Source organism: Wolffia australiana, chromosome 8 (genome assembly GCF_029677425.1).
Source record: "Wolffia australiana isolate 7733 chromosome 8, ASM2967742v1".
Lineage (NCBI taxonomy): Eukaryota > Viridiplantae > Streptophyta > Magnoliopsida > Alismatales > Araceae > Wolffia > Wolffia australiana.
In genome coordinates this window covers 18,348,423-18,366,102 of record NC_135842.1, presented here as the reverse complement: position 1 = coordinate 18,366,102, position 17,680 = coordinate 18,348,423, and the positions used below count along the sequence as shown (strand labels likewise).

General features: G+C 45.8%; 4 protein-coding genes across 9 annotated transcripts; 1 reads left to right on the top strand and 3 right to left on the bottom strand.

Annotated features, from left to right (window-relative positions):
* Positions 1-4,498: 4,498 nt before the first annotated feature.
* On the bottom strand, positions 4,499-7,549 carry LOC144706777 (uncharacterized). Its single transcript, XM_078579809.1, has 6 exons — positions 7,437-7,549; positions 6,619-6,675; positions 5,809-5,993; positions 5,613-5,711; positions 5,367-5,518; positions 4,499-4,934 (listed from the first exon to the last, which is right to left on the bottom strand). Exons 3-6 carry the CDS (start codon positions 5,989-5,991, stop codon positions 4,550-4,552), a joined length of 819 nt encoding a protein of 272 aa, XP_078435935.1. The 5' UTR covers positions 5,992-5,993; positions 6,619-6,675; positions 7,437-7,549; the 3' UTR covers positions 4,499-4,549.
* A 144-nt stretch (positions 7,550-7,693) lies between these two features.
* Positions 7,694-12,688, top strand: LOC144706775 (GATA transcription factor 18-like). 3 transcript variants are annotated; one of them, XR_013582318.1, is made up of 9 exons: positions 7,694-8,203; positions 8,815-8,901; positions 8,987-9,123; positions 9,377-9,493; positions 9,567-9,672; positions 9,781-9,855; positions 9,921-10,021; positions 10,093-10,227; positions 10,328-12,688. XR_013582318.1 is itself a non-coding variant. In XM_078579807.1 (9 exons), the coding sequence occupies exons 1-8, from the start codon at positions 7,958-7,960 to the stop codon at positions 10,175-10,177; spliced, it is 954 nt and encodes a 317-aa protein (XP_078435933.1). In that variant the 5' UTR covers positions 7,694-7,957; the 3' UTR covers positions 10,178-10,218; positions 10,328-12,688. The 3 variants fall into 3 exon arrangements, 2 of the variants coding, with proteins under 2 accessions (XP_078435933.1, XP_078435934.1); XM_078579807.1 differs by having other exon boundaries at positions 10,093-10,218; XM_078579808.1 differs by having other exon boundaries at positions 10,093-10,218; positions 10,287-12,688.
* Positions 10,221-11,947, bottom strand: LOC144706770 (pentatricopeptide repeat-containing protein At5g65570-like). Its single transcript, XM_078579800.1, has one exon. It carries the CDS (start codon positions 11,945-11,947, stop codon positions 10,244-10,246), a length of 1,704 nt encoding a protein of 567 aa, XP_078435926.1. The 3' UTR covers positions 10,221-10,243.
* LOC144706766 (uncharacterized) lies at positions 11,928-15,642 on the bottom strand. 4 transcript variants are annotated; one of them, XM_078579795.1, is made up of 15 exons: positions 15,564-15,636; positions 15,348-15,469; positions 15,221-15,271; positions 14,989-15,111; positions 14,806-14,925; positions 14,604-14,745; positions 13,826-13,996; positions 13,610-13,765; positions 13,336-13,442; positions 13,168-13,258; positions 12,939-13,080; positions 12,715-12,871; positions 12,515-12,631; positions 12,308-12,440; positions 11,928-12,233 (listed from the first exon to the last, which is right to left on the bottom strand). In XM_078579795.1, the coding sequence occupies exons 1-15, from the start codon at positions 15,615-15,617 to the stop codon at positions 11,976-11,978; spliced, it is 1,944 nt and encodes a 647-aa protein (XP_078435921.1). In that variant the 5' UTR covers positions 15,618-15,636; the 3' UTR covers positions 11,928-11,975. The 4 variants fall into 4 exon arrangements, with proteins under 4 accessions (XP_078435921.1, XP_078435920.1, XP_078435922.1 ...); XM_078579794.1 differs by having other exon boundaries at positions 14,604-14,925; XM_078579796.1 differs by having other exon boundaries at positions 13,610-13,996; positions 14,604-14,925; positions 15,374-15,469; positions 15,564-15,642.
* Between the last annotated feature and the right edge of the window lie 2,038 nt (positions 15,643-17,680).

Here is a 17,680-nt window from a genome sequence, read left to right as displayed (position 1 = left end):
AATAGATATTTTCTGAATTGTAAAATACTTTTATTCTTGAAAAAAGTCCAAATATTATGTTAAAATATCATAAAATCAAGGGAAAATAAAACTCATTCAAAATTGTAATGAATTGTTTTGAGATTGAAAAGATGACTTTATGATCATTTCAATGACAATTGCACGTAATACATGAAATTACAACAAAAAAGATTGTGATTTTTATGATTAACAGCTATGATATTTGATGATGGTTAATAAACACTGATGTAGTGAGTGAGTTGGCATACATTACTTCGTCAATAGTACATTAAAGTCTACCCAAGTGGCCATTTAAAATTCCACCTCAGCACCAATTCATCTAGATTAAGTGAAGCCAAATGCATTTCATCCTTATTGGATAAAAAATTTGTATGAAAAAATCATTTCACATTTTTTAACTATGATTCAGGTTGACAACCATTGAAAATAGGCTCAATGCTTAAATCTGGATAACAAATCTCGCCTTATTTCTTGAATTTGTTGATGAGATGTGTCCAGGAGGTTCCTGATCTTCATCTCCATGGTTATTAACAACATATATTGGGGCTTCACTCTTCATACCATCTGATATAGTTGTTACTTCTTGCATTCGGAACTCCAGTACATTAGTTAATCATTTATTATCATCAGCAAAATGAGTAGCCAAATATGATTCCAAAATATCAATAAGCTCTGATACCAAAATGTTATAATTCAGGAGAGGATCGTTCATGAACATTTTTTCAAATGTGAAAATCATTTTTAGTAATGAAAATATATTTTAGAATCCAACTAATAAAACAAATACTAAATAGTACTCCGAAGAACACTAGAAAACAAACCAAGAACAAAGATGGAATCAACTCACTCTGGCCTTGATGAAAAGATTATTTCTGTCCTATGTTCAAGAATCCATAGGTCTCTCTTAAAAGAAACAATAAATTAAAACCATGAAAGAGGGAACTTTCTTATGCTTTCTGATTAATAAAGATGATTAATTTCATAGTTTATTTCTCTTCTTAAATTTTGATCCTAAAGTTGAGCCTCACTATGAGGACCCACTACCTTCATTTCTTCTGACCAACTTTCATGGCTTTGGGTGCGTAGTAAGAACCCATTACCTTCTTTGTGCATGTTGAGGGGGGCAACAGATCGATTTATCCAAACCAGGCATCGGACTGTTATAAAATAAAAGATAATAAAAAATAAAATACTGATCAGACTGTTATAAATAGAATAGCTAATAAGATGTAGTGAGAGAAACGAGCATTTTTAAAAATCCTTCAGTTGTCTAAAGATGGAAATAAAATATAAGTAGGGAATTTAGCTCTTATTCAAAAGGGATCTGCAAGGGAAATTAGTTTTCTCTAATAATCACAAATAATATACTACCTTCTGTATTAGTTTTATGTGATTTCGTCCATATTTTCATTTAATGATTATAAATACATTTTATTGTACCTTGAAATGCTTGATTACAATTTTATAACAAAATCCTAATTTTCCCTAATTTTTGATAATTTGATTTAATTTCATGAAATTAAATTTATGAAGAAAATAAGTTTTTTGTCAGAAAATATAAATTTTAATTTATTAATATAATTTTGAAAAAATGAAGGACATTTGAGCTGAAAATTTGAGTGCGGTACCATTTTTAACTCCTACCACCTACAATCCACAATTTGAATATAATAACAAAACCTGATTCTTGTAGAAAATTTCCATTGGATTTTGTTCCTAATTTTGATTACGAAGTGATTTCTCATTCATAATCTTGTCAGGTTCATTCTTGCAATGTGATATTCTGATCAAGACACATAAAGAACAATCACCACTCTACCCTATGGTCACGTGACAATGAGTTTAGTTATGATAATCATGTATTTTAGACTCATATCTTTGCCCTTTCCCCAAGTCACCGAATGGATAGCTTAGGTTTTTGTTATCACTCATCCCCCCACCAAACTATAACACTTGTCTGCATATAGCTGCCTCTTCTTCGTTGCCACTGAAGGGGGAAATCTGAATATAGCTGCCTCTGAAGGGGGAAATCTGAATCTCATGCCCCGGCTCTACTGAATATCCATCACCATCCATTTTATACGGAGCTGCAGTATTTCTTTCATATGTGTATTAACACCATAACAATCAAGACTCGCCCATCGTTACCAAAGCGCAGACGAGGTTATTCAATTTGGATTTTGATTTAGTGTTTTTTAAAATAATACATTATTATTCTATTTTTTTATAATTAGGATTAATATTTTCAGGAGTTTCTAGAATTGCATTAAAGTAGGTTTATTTTCTAAAATAGATGAAAGCTAATATTCAGCTATTCAATACTTGCTCTTTGGGAGTTTGATGTTTTCTCACCCTACGATCGTGAGGGAAATTATAAATATTTGTTGCATAAGTAAGAGTTCATGAGTGGCATTTCTAACCCTATTTACTAGTTCATTAGTTTCATATCATAATTCACACGTATTCTTTCAGTTAAGTTATAAGACTTCACGAGTCAAGAAGCATTTTTAATTATATACCTCTTTAAGTTAAGAAAGGAACCAGCTCCGAAATGGTAGGCCAAGGAATGAATACTCAAAGGCCCTCTTACTTTCTTCGAGAAGTTGCATAGGGCTAATCCTTAATAAAAGTTAATGATAACTGATGTGCAAGTTTATAAGAGGAAGATAACAAAAGATGAATGAGGTTATGATGAAACATTATTTTTAGATAAAACAGATTATGAAATAAGAATTGTCCTTTTCTGATAAAGATGGGAAAGTGGTAGCAAAAGACATTGGGTTATGAATTAAAAAACAGTTGATTAAAACGGTAACAATAGAACGGCTTTTAGAGGGCCCTTAAGGATTACCTGTCTCCCATTCAATAAACATAACTGGCTTACTCTTTTGTACAAGGAAATCTGTGGGAAATAGAGCGTAAGACTCAACTAGGTTATGACAATGTGAATGAGTTTATGGAGTTGCCCCAGATGTTGGGACTAGATCAAAAGATCCTTCGCAACTAGCCCAACCACTCAATTATTAATCTCAGCAAGCCATTCCACTAGTGGAACACCCGCCAGGGGTAGATAAATTGCCCATCAAGGTGCAAGTTTGCACGCAGAAGCAAAAGCATGATCAAATAACTAATCACAAAAGGTCTCAGATCTTGTCTAAGAGTTGCAAGAGGCAGTTACTTCATAATCTGTTCCACAATGCCTAAAAAACAAGAGTCAGACTCTTGGAGAAAGGGTAGGAAGGTTGCTTTCTTCCAAGAGTTGGATTATACTTGGACCATCAAATCATTGAATCCTTTCAGTGACTGCTTGAGCATTTTAAGCCATCATTCAATTTGTATAGCTTAAGGTCTCATAATGAGTCTTTACAACTACTCAAGAGTAGGCCTGCCAATGCTGCTTATTTTGTGAGTTTAGAGGATTTTTGAAATCAAAGAACTCTTGGATCATTGAACCATTTTTTGATGATCCTGCCATCTCTTCATTTATATCTTATAAGCAGACTGTATCACTAGACAGCCCATACATTTCTCCATTAAACACCATATTACAATTCTCCACTGGAGGTGTTCATATGTACATCACTGAATATATCATTCTTCATGCTCTTTATCAATGGAAGTTTTTAGTGCGCCTTGTTCACTTGAAGGGGTAGAGTTGACCTTTCTTGAGATTGACTTGGGTGAGAGGAGTGGATCTCTCAGGTATGGAAAGTGAACCTCTGGCCCCAAAAGATGGTTTATTTAAAGTTTTGGGGATGGTTACGGGATTGGCAACCCTTGCAATCAGAGGGTGATTATAGATGGTCGAAGGATACGTCTTGAATTAGTTCTTGCAACCCCTTGAATTAGTTCTTGGTCAAGTCCCATAAGTCCAAGGATACGCTGACTACTAGACCTGATCAAGGCATTGACTGGGATTGGCTTTGAGTAGAACTCCATTTATATATTTCTTTTTCCTCAATAGAAATGACGTAATCACAAAATATTTTCTAACAAATCCATGGAACTAATTATAGGTATGGAATTGAACTTCTTTGTATGGTGAAACTCCCGTGTACTCAGTATAGCCTGTGGGAAACTGAAATTATTAACTTGTACTAATTTATTTAAGTTATCAATTAACAACATATCAAAGTACATGAGAGTCTCAAACTGTTCCGGGCTGTCCTTTAAGAAGGAAAAGATTGTGCACACTCTCATTTTATTTCATATCTTCTTGTTCGGGTGAACTATATTCTCTCCTTTTTCTTCCGTCAAATATGTAATTCCTCAGAAGTCAAGTCAACATCTTTCATTCTATTAAAATGGTTTGAAGGCCAGAGACTGATTGGTCACCCTGAGCTTAGATTGCTTTTATATTTTAAACAAATTCTATTTGAATTTAGGCACATTTGTGATGTAGTCCCCCTTTTACAACTCGATTGCAAGATATTTCGATGGTCAGAATTTGGGACACCGTACCCTGTCACCACAAACAAAACAGAAAGAGAATCTATTTTTTTCTTAGAAAGGCGGAGCATCCATGGATTTATGCAACACCACCGAGCCAGAAGAAGAGGGGGAACTGGGCGACGGCGATGAACAAGAGGAGGTAATGGTGCCGGCTGGAGTGTCTGTCATAGGACCTCATCTCCGTGAAGAGAACCCGCTTCATGGTTTTGACTAGAAAGATGCCCATGCACAGTGCCATCCATGGCATCACCACGTAGTAAGAATGACTCCACACAATCCTCCCCAACAGGCCAATCGATATGCCCGCAAAGGCGTATCCGCCGTATGATGCCGAGTCCAGCAGTGGCGTCTCCCCACCGCCGCCGCCCGTTGACCACACCACCCCCCTCAGCAGGGCCAGCTGCACTGCCCACATGATAAGACCCTTCATGAACTGCCACCTCAATGCGCCTGGGCTGAACCTGACGAGCATTCGTCCACAAAAACAATGGTAAGATCGATCACAAAGATCTGCAAATGGCTGCTTTATGGTTATAATAAGGACAACTAGATTACCCAGAGGCCCAACAACAAAAGATAGTGCTAATGGCTACTGTATGATGATGTTGATGAAGATGACAATGATGATGACAATAAAGCTGATACTGAAGACAAATCACGTTCCCAGAGGGACCAGTAAAAAGATTGCACTAATGACTACGCTACGATGACGAGGATTACTCACTTTCCCGGAAGGTCAACATGCAAAGAGACAGAGATTAGGGCAACTGTACAATGATAATGATGATAATGAGGATAACTCCCTTTCCCAGAAGGCCCAGCAAGAAAAAGATGGCGCTCAATGCTACTGTATGATGATAATAATGATAAAGATGATAATGAAGACAGCTCACCTTCCCAGAAGGCCCAACATGAAGCCGGCAAGGACAACATAGGTCCCAAAGGACATCAACGGGATATACAGGTCTGGAGCATTGATGTCATAGATGGGGGGCTTGTAAGAGAGTCGACCGGCAACAGGCTCACTTATCCTCGTCCAGTGTCCCTGCAGGTCAAGGTGCAATGGTGGGTAACACAAGAACAAATTTAGTGGTGAGTTTAAGTTATTTAGTACATGGGAGGGATGCTCAATACTTTACCCTATGGAGGAAAGGAAGCAAGACCACCTTCAACTTGTTCCTCACGTACTGATCGTTCACTTGGAAATAGTACTGGGGGTTAGAGAAATATCTGCTAATCTGAAGAAGAGGGATTCGGCACTTCAAACTCAATACCCACAAATAAACTTTCTAGCCACAATAAGATAGTGGAACGGGAGAAGATGCATATTCATACATTGCTTTGCATGAACTCTGAACTTGATCCGAGGAACTTCTCACCGTATGCCCCCAGCCCTGTTCGAATAAGACCCGGGCCTGCTGCATAGAAGGCATTTCCAAACGGGTTTGGCTGTGATTGAGGAAGATTCAGCGGTGGCTGGCCTTGCATTCCTGGCTGCATCCCAACGTTGTCGTACATGGCTAGAAAAGACGGAGGAAAGAGAAGCAAATACTGAGACGACAATCCAATATGAGTTTAAAGGCATACTTCGAACCCTACGCAGAAAAAATGTTCTATTTTTTCTGTGGAGACAAGAAAATATAGCAGCTGAGAGAATCATACTTCAGAGAGAAGGTTGTCAACATAGATTACTTTCTAAAGTCAAGCAATTCTGCGGTTTACTACATAAATCTGACCAGAATCGTAATATTCGGTGAGAAATAATAAACTCAATGTCTGTCGTCAGAGAAGAACCGCAAATTTTTGGAATAAAACCCAAATTCTTGGTAAAGAAATTCTTCTCATATATATTGCGCATCCCGGAGCATGGATGGAGAGGGGCCGAGCTCCAGCCGAGGCACCGTGGATTGACGAAATTCCAAACAAGAACGATACCAAAATCGAAAATTTTACTCTCTACCATTCGAGTTCTCTCAGGGAAGAAAGGAGAACCGATTTACAATCTTTCATTGAGAGCCATTTCTCCAACAATACAAGGAACAGACTCACGAAAGACAACAGAACTTCGTACCAAAGTAGAAATAAGCATCACCACCGGATTACTTCAAAAGCGTTTGAACGCATGCCTTCAAAATAAAAATGTACCTGCTCGAGGACTAGCCACCCCCAAGCGACGCAAGTAATATGGACGACTGGCACGATCTGTACGCCCAGAATATCGAAAAAATTATGTATTTACCAGAATTAATTAGAAGCACAAACCACACCCAATCTATGCAGAAAATATCCATGAATTCGTTAAACAACAGTAATAAGCTAATCAAAACAAATGAGCCACATATTTCGAAGATCAGCCGCAGAACACGCAAAACTATAAAGCCTGAGGCTTCTGGTCAAGCGAACTAGGCAATTGTAGCTGCAAAAGTGTGGCCGGGAGAAAAATAAGAAAGGCAGTCGACCAAATCTACCAAACCGAAGGGCAAAGAGAGAATCTAGCAGAAAGGCAGTATAAACTTTTGATTTCATAAGAAACTAGTACTTCCAACGGAATTAATTACGGCGAAACCAAGAAACGACGTCGGTGCAATCTTTGAAGATCTTGAAGGACAAGAAGGAACGCGAAGCCCAACAGATTTCTGGATAGATGAAGGCGACCCATCAGTACAATCCCAACCAAGACCCCATCCCCCCTCCCCAAAAAAAAAAAAAAACGGATTGGGCACGACAGTTGGTGTTCTGGGGCAAATTAAGATGATCTCTTCAGCCAAAGAGTTTTGAACGGCGGCCTTCTCGCCGAAGAAAAAGCAAAGCCTGATTGCTCCCGAGGAGAGGCTTCATCGGAGATCAGAAAACCCAACTTCGGAAGATCAGACGACGAGGAGACAAAGGTGTCGGCTTTCTTCGTCAACAACCAGAAGCTACGAGCGACGGGGGTAGATCAGGCCGGAGACGATCTGCAATACCTTGGTTCAAGCTACGAGCGAGGCTGCGGCAGAGATGCCTTCTCTCCCAAGCTTCTTCTCTACCGCGTCCGCCTTTTCGCTCCTTTCAGCAGAAAGACCTCTCCCAGCCAGAGTAATAGAATGGCTAATATTGGGCCTCGCGAGAATGCTACTGGGCCTTATTGGGCTGGCTCGGTAAGGCAAAAAAAAAATTCCTTTTTGGGAAATATTAAAAAGAGAAATTTCCCCGGGGGAGCGGACGGAGGGGTCTTCTTCTCGGCATTGTCCCCTCGGCAGGGAATTCCTCCTCTCTCCCCCATGAAGAGATTCTCGAGAACCCATCTGCAGCGCTAGGGTTAGGGTTTCGACCGACTGTCCTCTCCGGCCATTGGAGGAGCTCGAGACGGAGTTTACTGCTTCCCATGCGACTCGCTTTTCGTTGAGGTCGTGATTGTCGCCGTGGAAGGATGAAGCCGCTAGGGTTTGTTTTGCCGTGATCGGTTCAGATATCTGAGGCAGAAGGGTATCAACGGCGATCGCTGATGTACGGGGGGGAAGAGGAAGTGGACGGTCTGGATCGGAGCGCCAAGGACGAACCTCTCCAGATCGAGGGCGGCGATGGGACGGAGAAGATGGAAGATTTGTTGGACGAGGAGCCGGTGGATCATGCGCAGCATTACAAGGACGCGGTGGACGCGGCGTTGTCTCTGACGAACTTAACCTCGAACCAGCTCACCTTGCTGTTCCAGGGGGAGGCCTACGTCTTCGACACTGTCACGCCTGAAAAGGTAGGATCATCTTTGATATTCGGGATTTTTTGGGATATGCCCAACGGTAATGATGGGTATTCAAGCAGTAAGATCATTACTTCCGCAATTTCATGGGGCTTACTCATACTTTTTGATTCTACATGTCAAATCGTTGGACCTTGTCTGTCTTTTTTGTACCTTTGGTCTCGAAGGCTCTCATTCAATCTGTACCAATGGGATTGTTCTGCAGACCTCTTCGTTGACGTGTATCTAGTTCGTGGCCCCTGATCTGAAATTTGGTTTAGTTATGACAGATCCTTCTCAACTATCTACTCATCTCGTGCGATGATTTATGTTTTCGTGGGTTTATTGTACTCACCCGCTTCGTATAAGAGGAGGAAACCTTTGGAAGGAAACATCAACGAAAAAAGGAAGATGTCCAGGATCGTCCAAAAGAAAGTGGAAAAGAAGAATTTCAGTTATCCCACTCTTCTTCCTTATTATCTATCGTTCCTTCTGAACCCCAATCTTAAAAAGTTAGGGAAATTGTCTCTTTCTGTTCTTAATTTCTATTCATCAGCTCAAAATACCGCCTCTGCCACAAACTTCCACGACATCATCAGTTTTCGGATTGTGCGCACATTATGTAGGTTCAAGCAGTAATGTTGCTCCTAGGAGGATGCGAAGCCCCGTCAAGTGGAGGGACCACCCCAATTCAACGTCGGCAGAAGCGCAAGGTATTACATTTTAGACAAATGGGTTTTTCTTTTAGAAAGTCTTAACTTGTTCTTGCTTTTCCTAATGTTGATTGTCTGCCGGCAGGGTTTGGACGGCATCTTGCGACGCACAAGTCTTTCAGCAAAACGTGATGCTTCGTTGGTTAGGTTCCGCGAGAAGAGGAACGAGAGACGTTTTGATAAGAAAGTTCGGTCCAACGGCCGAAAGGATGGTGCTCTCAGGTTACACCCTCGACTGCTTAACTTCAAAAAATATTGGATCATAATCTCATAGTTGATCAATTGACGCAATCATGTGCCCGGGAATCCAGCACACATCCATCCGGGAAAGAACATTGTGCGGCATCACACCCAAAGACTTTAGAAATCAACCAAATTTTGAATTATAGGGTTCACGTTAGGAATTTTTATATTTCTGTGTTCTTTCTTTCGTATTCTAATAGAGGTTTCTGTTCTTTCCACGCATTTATTTTAGGAATCCGCGTAGGAAAGGACAATTCGTGGGAAAGGGCAACCGGGAGGATGCATCAGAGGCTTCCTCTAGTTCTGGCCCTTCTGAGAGCTCAAGCCGCCGCGTTTCGCGAGAAACCAAGTCTCGTTCTCTCCTTCCAAGCATCTCTCATCACCAAGTTTGGTTCTTAATCATAGTTCTTTCGTTGTGATAGATGTCTTAACTGCGGGATTAGCGAGAAAGCGACGCCGGCGATGCGCCGTGGACCTGCGGGGCCTCGGACCCTGTGTAATGCTTGCGGATTGATGTGGGCTAACAAGGTATGTGTTGAACAGCAGCCTTTTTCCTCGCCAATTATAAAAAAGATGCGAAGTCCAAGAGATCTTTCTAGTGCTGTAAAACTTGACCCATTTGAGCAACTTCTCCAGGGAACTCTGCGGAGTCCCATGCGAGGCAATAGAGTGGCGGCGGCGCCCAAGAGTTTAACGCTGTCGGCTGAACTGGTAAGATTGGGCTAGCCTGCTTCGTCGATAGAAAGGCTGGGTTCTTGACATGAGCTTCTTTGCAGATCAGGGAAATCCGCAGAGGAGAACGAGCAATGGCTGGCGGCGATGATGACAAGGCGCGTGTGATGGGCGTCGTTCATGATCCGGCGGCGACCTCGGGAATGTGGGTGCCGTTATCCATTTTATCATTTCAACTTCCCACTGCGGCTTTACATTGCGTTGGACTTGTCGCAGGTCAACGGAGGGCTTCTCCTGTGAGCTGCGCAAGGAGGAGGAACTCGTTGACGAGGACGCGAAGACGGCGACCACCCCCGATTGAATGCCCAATCTTTTTCCTTCCCTTCATGTCGCCGGTCGAAGGTAAGAAAGGTACAGCTGCCCTCTTTCAGTTCAAATCTCCCGCCTTATCAGCGACTCCGGCAACGAAGCTGTGGTGAACCCAGCTCACGCCGGGGTCCTTGCTCTTCAGCGCCATCCCCCGCGCCGCCTGCCGCGCGTCCGCCGCCTTGCGCCACTGCCTCGCGGCCGCGTACACGTTTGAGAGGAGGATCATCGCGCCGCCGTCGCCGGAGGGGGGGCTGAGCTCGAGGACCCGCCTCGCCGCCCGCTCTGCCGTCTCCACCTTCCCGTGGAGCTTGCAGGCGGCGAGCAGCGCCCTCCACGGCACCGGGTCGCCGCCGGCACGCAAGGCGAGGACCTGCTCCGCCTCCGCGAGCCTCCCCCCTCGAGCCAGCAGGTCCACAAAGCAGGCCACATGGTCGCCGCTCGGGTCGGCGATGGAGGAGAAGATGCGGCGGCCCGGCTCCACCAGGCCGGCGGCGCTGCACGCGGAGAGCACGGCGGTGAAGGTGGCGGGACTCGGGGACCAGGCCGAGCTCGCCGCCGCCTCGTCGAAGAGCCGGACAGCGGCCTGGCCGCGCCCACTGGCGGCATAGGCGGCGATCATGGCGTTGACCGCGACCGGGTCGCAGCCCGGCCCGGGCAGGCCCCCGAAGACAAGCTCCGCCGCGTCCGCCCTCCCGCACTTGCCGTAGAGGTCTACGAGGGCGGCGCCGACGAAGGGGTGCGTCTCCGCGATGCCCATCTTGGCGGCCAGCGCGTGCAGTTGCTGCCCGCAGCGGAGCTGGGCCGAGCTCGAGCATGCCCGCAGCGCCGTGGAGAGCGCGAAGGCATTGGGGCGATGGCGGCGCTGTAGCGCATGGAAGGCGGAGAGGGCCTCGTCCTCTCGGCGGCTCGCCGCGAGGGCGCCCATGGCTGCCGTCCTGGCCACCAGGTTGAGCTCCGCCTCGGCCATGCCGGCGTAGACCCGGAGCGAGTCCTGCAGCCGCGCACAGCGAGAGTACATGACCATGAGGGAGGTCTGGGTGGAGCTGCCCCGGTCCAGCCCGGACTCGATGGCCAGCCCGTGGACGCATCGGCCCAGCGCCGGGTCCGCCATGTCTCCGCATGCGACCAAGACGCTGGCGAAGGTGAATTCGTTCCCAGGGATGCCGAGTCTGCGCATGTCCGCGAAGGCGCGCGCGGCCTCGGCGGGCTGCCCGGCCTGCGCGCACCCAACGACCAGCGCTGTGCCGAGGACGACGTCCTTGTCGGCGGCCCGGTCGAAGACCAGCCGCGCCGGCCCCGGCTCGCCTAGCTTGCCGTACAGGTTGACCAGGGCGGTGGAGACGAAGAGGGGCTCGGTCGCGGCGGAGACGACGAGGTGGGCGTGGACCTGGCGGCCGGCCCCGAGCGAGCCCGCCTCGGCCAGGGCCGTCAGGACGCTGGAGAAGGTGTACCCGTCGGGGGAGACGCCCGCCAGGAGCATCCGCCGGTACAGACCGACGGCCTCCGGCCAGAACCCGCGGCGGGCGTAGGACGCCAGCATGGAGTTCCAGGCGACGATGTGTCTGGCAGGCATTTCGTCGAACACCCGCCGCGCGTAGAGGACGGATCCGGACTTGAGGTAGGCGTCCACGAGCTTGTTCCCCAGGGCGAGGTGAGGGAACCCAGACCGGACAATGTGGGCGTGCACGGCCTTGGTCCCCTCCAGAGACTTGTCGACGGCGCAGCGCCGTAGAAGCGGAGAGTAAGCGGAGAAATCCCTCATCGTCGTCGCCGACAACTAGTTCGCTGGTTCAGAGGAAAGGAGATTTGCAGGGAGCCTCGAGGCGGAGATAGTCGTACATCAAGCCTTGGAAGGGGGAGGACGCGGCGGCCTGCGTGAGATAAATGGTGTTGTCGCCGTTCATCACCAGCCACTCCCTCTGCACGTCCACTTGGAACAGCCAGTAGAGACCGTGGATGCCGTGCCTGGCGATCGAGTTATCCCCCCCGATCAACCCCGTCGTGAAATGCGCCGGCGAAGCGTCCGGATCGTTCACCCTCACCTGCCACTGCCGCCGCCGGTGCCTTGTCATCCAGACCGTCGGTTTGGATTTAGAGCAGGATGTCGAGAGAGAGTTCTTACCTGCAGCTCCGCGTTCTTGGCCGCCGCCAAGGCGATCCTTAGCTTGTAAGACTCGCCGTCTTCCAGTCGACGACAACGACCCAGCGTAAACTTAATCTGCCAGGTCGTGGACTTGTACCCGTCGTCGGCTTTGCTGCTCGGATGGAAGACGATCGGAGGAGATCAGTTAGACTCGGTTGACACGATGTTAAGCATCGGCCTGCGTACCGGGTGACATGCGCGTAGAACCAGTCCTTAGCGTAGTCGCTCTCGCCGACGGTGTAAACCAAGTCCGCATCCGGGTACAACTCAACGTACCTCTCCCACAGCCCGTACTGTCTGAATCTGTCAAGGATATGCTTAAGATGATGATTATTTATTCCATGATGAGGTTTCGAAGCTCATCCCTGTCTCTTTCTCTCTTTCACCTGTCCGGATGACCGGAGTAGAGCTTGTTTACATAGACGGGGTTGGGCTCTGGGATGAAGAACTCCGCGGCGGAGCGGTCTGGGATGCCAATCTCCCATAACGTTGGACCGCTCCGCGGGGGCTCGAGGACGATTTCTCCGACGTTCACGCAACTTCCTGCGGGGAGTTTCCGTCATCGTGTCTGCTAGAATCTATACGCGGGCGTAGGGCATGAAGGGCGAACCAGGGGTAATCGTGACAGTTTGGTCGAGTTTGAAGTCGCCCAACACTCCCGGAACCCAAGCATAGAGCCCGTATTCTCCTTCTCTAACTTCACTTATGGCAAAGCGGCCCTCTGATCTTGTTCTCGTCCAGAACTGGTAACCCTACCGAGGCGAGGGAGATAGAGATAGAGAAGGAGATAGACGTAGAGAGATAGAGATAGAGAGGGAGATATAAACGTAAAATCAAACCTTGCTCTCTCTTTGCCAAGAGCCGGGTAGCCCTGGCAAGGCCAGGCCGACGTGGGCGCCCTGCGGCGCTATCTCGACGTTGTCGAGGAACCTGAAGAAAAGATTACAGAACGCAGGGAGAGAGGAAGCAAGTCCAAGGTCATGAGAGAAGGAGAGTACGCATCTCACCTGTCCTTGACTAGAAGTCTCCCACGCAAACAACCCCGTTGCTCGCGCTTTTGGAAATCCACAGATTCGGGGAAGTCGTAGGGCCAGCTCTCTTTCTCTGCCAACATCTGCGTGGCACCAATGCCCGGATTCCGATTAAAGAAGAACTCGTCACTTTTCTCTACTTTTACTCTTTTAGATGACAAAGTCCTCATCGTTCTCGTCATTCTCCGTACAGACGATGATGAGCCCTTCATCGTCGGTGGACAATTATTTCTGGGCAGTGGGGGCGGACCTTGGACTTGGCGTCCTCCCAGAGGTAGAGAGGATCAGCGCCAAAGTCGTTAGAATTGACGTAGATGAAGACGGGGCCAAAGACCTTCTTCCAGAGCTCGCCCTGGGTGAACTTGAGCTCCAGGTCCTCCCCTGCGTAGTGCGTGCTGACAAACATCTGCCCAGAGGAAGGTGAGCGGCGGCCGAAGCAAGAAGCGGGGGCGTTTAGTTGGCTCACGGCGAGGGTCGTGGGGCCGACGTGGGAGGTGAGGTCTTGCTTGCTCGGGCCCCCAGTCCTGAACTCGTTGCTGGGCGTGATCTGCCAGAACCCCGTCGGCGGGTCGAAGCAGATCCATCCGTGGACTCTATTCTTCTCGTTTTCGCACGAGTACTGGTACTTGTCGTCAACCTGCCCATCCCGCACAAAATAACTTGTAAGATCTCGGTCTCTCTCTCTCTCTCTCTCTCTCTCTCTCTCTCTCTCTCTCTCTCTCTCTCTCTCTCTCTCTCTCTCTCTCTCTCTCTCTCTCTCTCTCTCTCTCTCTCTCTCTCTCTCTCTCTCTCTCTCTCTCTCTCTCTCTCTCTCTCTCTCTCTCTCTCCCTCTCTCTCTCTCCCCTCTCTCTCCCCTCCCTCCCCCCTCTCTCTCTCTCCCTCTCTCTCACCTCTCTCTCTCCCCCTCTCTCTCCCCCTCTCCCACTCCCCCTCCCCCTCTCCCTCTCTCTCTCCCCCCCTCACTCTCTCTCCCTCCCCTCCCTCCCCTCTCTCTCTCCCCTCTCCCTCTCTCTCCCTCCCTCTCTCTCCCTCCCCCTCTCTCTCTCCCTCTCTCTCTCTATCTATCTATATATGTATCTCTCTATCTGAGCTATGTATCTATCTCTCTTTCTCTTCTCTCTCTCTCTCCCTCTATCTTTCAGTCTATCGACATACATCTATCTATCTCTCTCTCTTTCTATCTATATATCTATCTATCTATCCATCTATATCTATCTATCTATGCATCGCTTCTCCTTCTCACCTCCCCTATGAGAGCTGGGTCGATGGGGTTCTCTAACTTCACGGCCTCGGGATAAGCCAGAGGCCGGCCTCGAGGAGGAAGCCGGTCTTCGGGCATGGGCATGATCCTCTGCCTGTTATCTGCCATTGCCATGTAGTGGAACCTGCGCGAAACACGGTGGTTACCGCCATTTTCATCGGCACTGATAGCAGCGATGACCCACATGTCCTTGCGGAGCTTGAAGACGGCTCTGGCCTCCGCCAAGTTGAAGGCCGGACCATCGTCGGGGAAGGCAAAAATGGAATAGATGTAGACCCCGGAAACTCCGCGTACCATGACGATCCTGCAAGCGCCACTTTTTAAGAGCTGGGAACGGCATGAGAGTTCTCTGAGTTGACCGGTGTACCTCCAGTCGATGTTCAAAGGGATGACGGCGGTCCCCGCGAGCGATGCGTCCCAGTTTCTGGAAAAGGAGATCTCTGCCTGTTCTCCATTCTCCACGATGACTCGGAAATTCGACCCTTTCATCCTGCGAGATGACTGCCCCGTGATTAAATTTTGAGCAATAATCAAAACCTACACGAGTTGCGCTCAGAACATGAAAGCTATGAGTCCCATTTAGACAAAAGTTTTAACACCTGTCAAAATGTCCTGACCCGTTAAGATCGCTCCAGTTGGCGCTCCAGTACCTGCAAACACAACGTAAGATGACCCCGACGATGAATGTTGATTCTGGGAAGGAAATGAAGAGGGAGAAAGAGAAACCCCCGGTCGGATTCCTCGTTGGAGACCTCCATCAAGTTATCTAATCCATTGAAACTGATGCCGGAGATCATGCCGCTGGGCTTCATGAGAGTGACTCGGAGGATGCCATTGTCCAGCACCACCTGCATCAGCGCCAAATTGGATCGATCATATTATCTCGCCTGCATGAACAACCGCGCAAAACAAGGCCAGACAGAGAGAGGCCGAGACGATTACATGACATTCCTGATCAGTGATCGTCACCTCAGAGGATGGGGCCATTGTCTGCATTAAACAAAGAAGATGAATCTCCAGGATAGACTGGAAACAATGGCTATCAGGCGAGGCGGAGGAGATTTATAACGCCGTGTGCGTAAAAGGGAGGTGACGCGTTAAGTGTGAGGGTCCGGCCGTTTACGCACAAGAGGTGACGCGTAGGGATCGAATGGAGGTGTGTTTGCTTGTAGGCTTGCAGCTTGCAGCCTGGTTGCTTGCTCAGAGCCATAAAGCATCATGTGGCCTAATGTTAAACAGAGTCGGCAGCCTCCTGTCATCCTCCTGCTCGCTTCGTGTCTAGAGTACAACTGCCTTGCGAGGGAATTTTGCAAATCTTGCTTCTCTTATGTATTAAGACAACGGCCCCAACATGCGTTGGAATAGATGAAATAGCTCCGTCTCTCTATATATACACACAATGTGCAAAGATGATTAGGTCATGGTGCTTTCAATTATTTTAAAGCGCCTCACGATTCTATTTTATTTTCAGCACTAATTGATTTAATTTGGTTCACTGTTTTTTATACCCATAAATAAATAATTTTCTTAATTAATTATTCAAAATGAAATAAATATGTCAATTTGTGTTTATTTAATAATCATAAAAACATACATAAATTAAATGAATCATATAAATAAGAGTATATTGTTTCCCTGAATTTATTGCTTAAATGATTCAAAGCATGCTATTAATTGTTGATCATATTCTTGATATTTCCCTGATTTTTTCAATCTCTTAATAACAAAGTATTTTCAGTCCCATACTATTTGTGGACCCAAATCTCGTAGTTTCGTATTTATTTTCATTGAAGAATTCTAGTTTGGTTTGTATGTAGCACACTAAAACCTTACCGTGTATGTTTGATTTATTTTATTTTTTATTTGTTGAAAATTATATATCATTATTAGAAAGAAGCATTCATAATGTAGAAGCCATTGTCTCTGTCTTTCACTTCCAATGGATAGATAATACTTGATAATTTAGTTTTTCTCTTTGTTATAGACTGAAATAGGAAAATAAACAATAAAATAGAAAGTACGAAGATGAGGAACAGATTCAATCTATTTCATTGTAATTTAATTAAATCATTTTTTTATAAAATCCATAAATAATGAAGGAAATGCTTAAATTTGATTCTCATTAAAAAGTAAATCTCTGTTATATGGGCTTCAAAATTTAAGGGGAAATATTGAATTTTGAAAAAGCAAATGGTCAAAGGCATTTAATATCTGAGAGAAAATTAAGATTGAGTAACTGCTTTTTATTATATAAGTTATAAAAGGTAAAAAGAATCATTGCAGTTCCCCCATGAATTTAAGCTCAAACCATTCCTGAAATTTGTTTCTCAATATCTATAACCCTATTATTCAAAATATGATAAATATTTTTGTTTATTTACCCCCATTTGGGATGCATAATCCATTAATTCAGATAGAAATGTATCGGGTAACTAAATAAGACCGCATTAGACATCATGTTTCACTGGTCAAATGACATATGATATCTTTGTAACTTTATTATTTGGCATGCTTACCAGATGATCAGATATGAGATATCTTCATATTCATGAAGATAGACATCCTATGCATGTGTAAATTGCTTAGTTTGAACCGTATGAAGTCAGTTATCTTCATATGCATAATTCCTTAAATGAATAAAAAATTATGATCTCATTTGAAACATATTTATATAGGCTTGAATTGATGTAATCCACTTTGAAAGTTCATCAAAACACATGTGTAGACATTTTGAATCAAATTCCTGGAGGATTAATTTTAATAGTTCTTGGGATGTTATTGTGGTGGCCTAGATGGGATGAGATGGCTAGCCATGGAACTTCCACCCCTGGAAGTCCTCTTATCGGGGTTCCTTGTATTGATATTCAATAAACTAGATCTCGACTTTGATGGAAATATATGTGGATGGCAAGCCAATCACACAGTCCACATTTCGTTACATGTTCATTAATAGAACATATTCATTATAGTGCACTTGTGATGCTTATAATGAAGTCAATGAATACATGATCAGACTTAGTGAATTATGATGAGATCGTAATACGGAGATCACTAGTCTT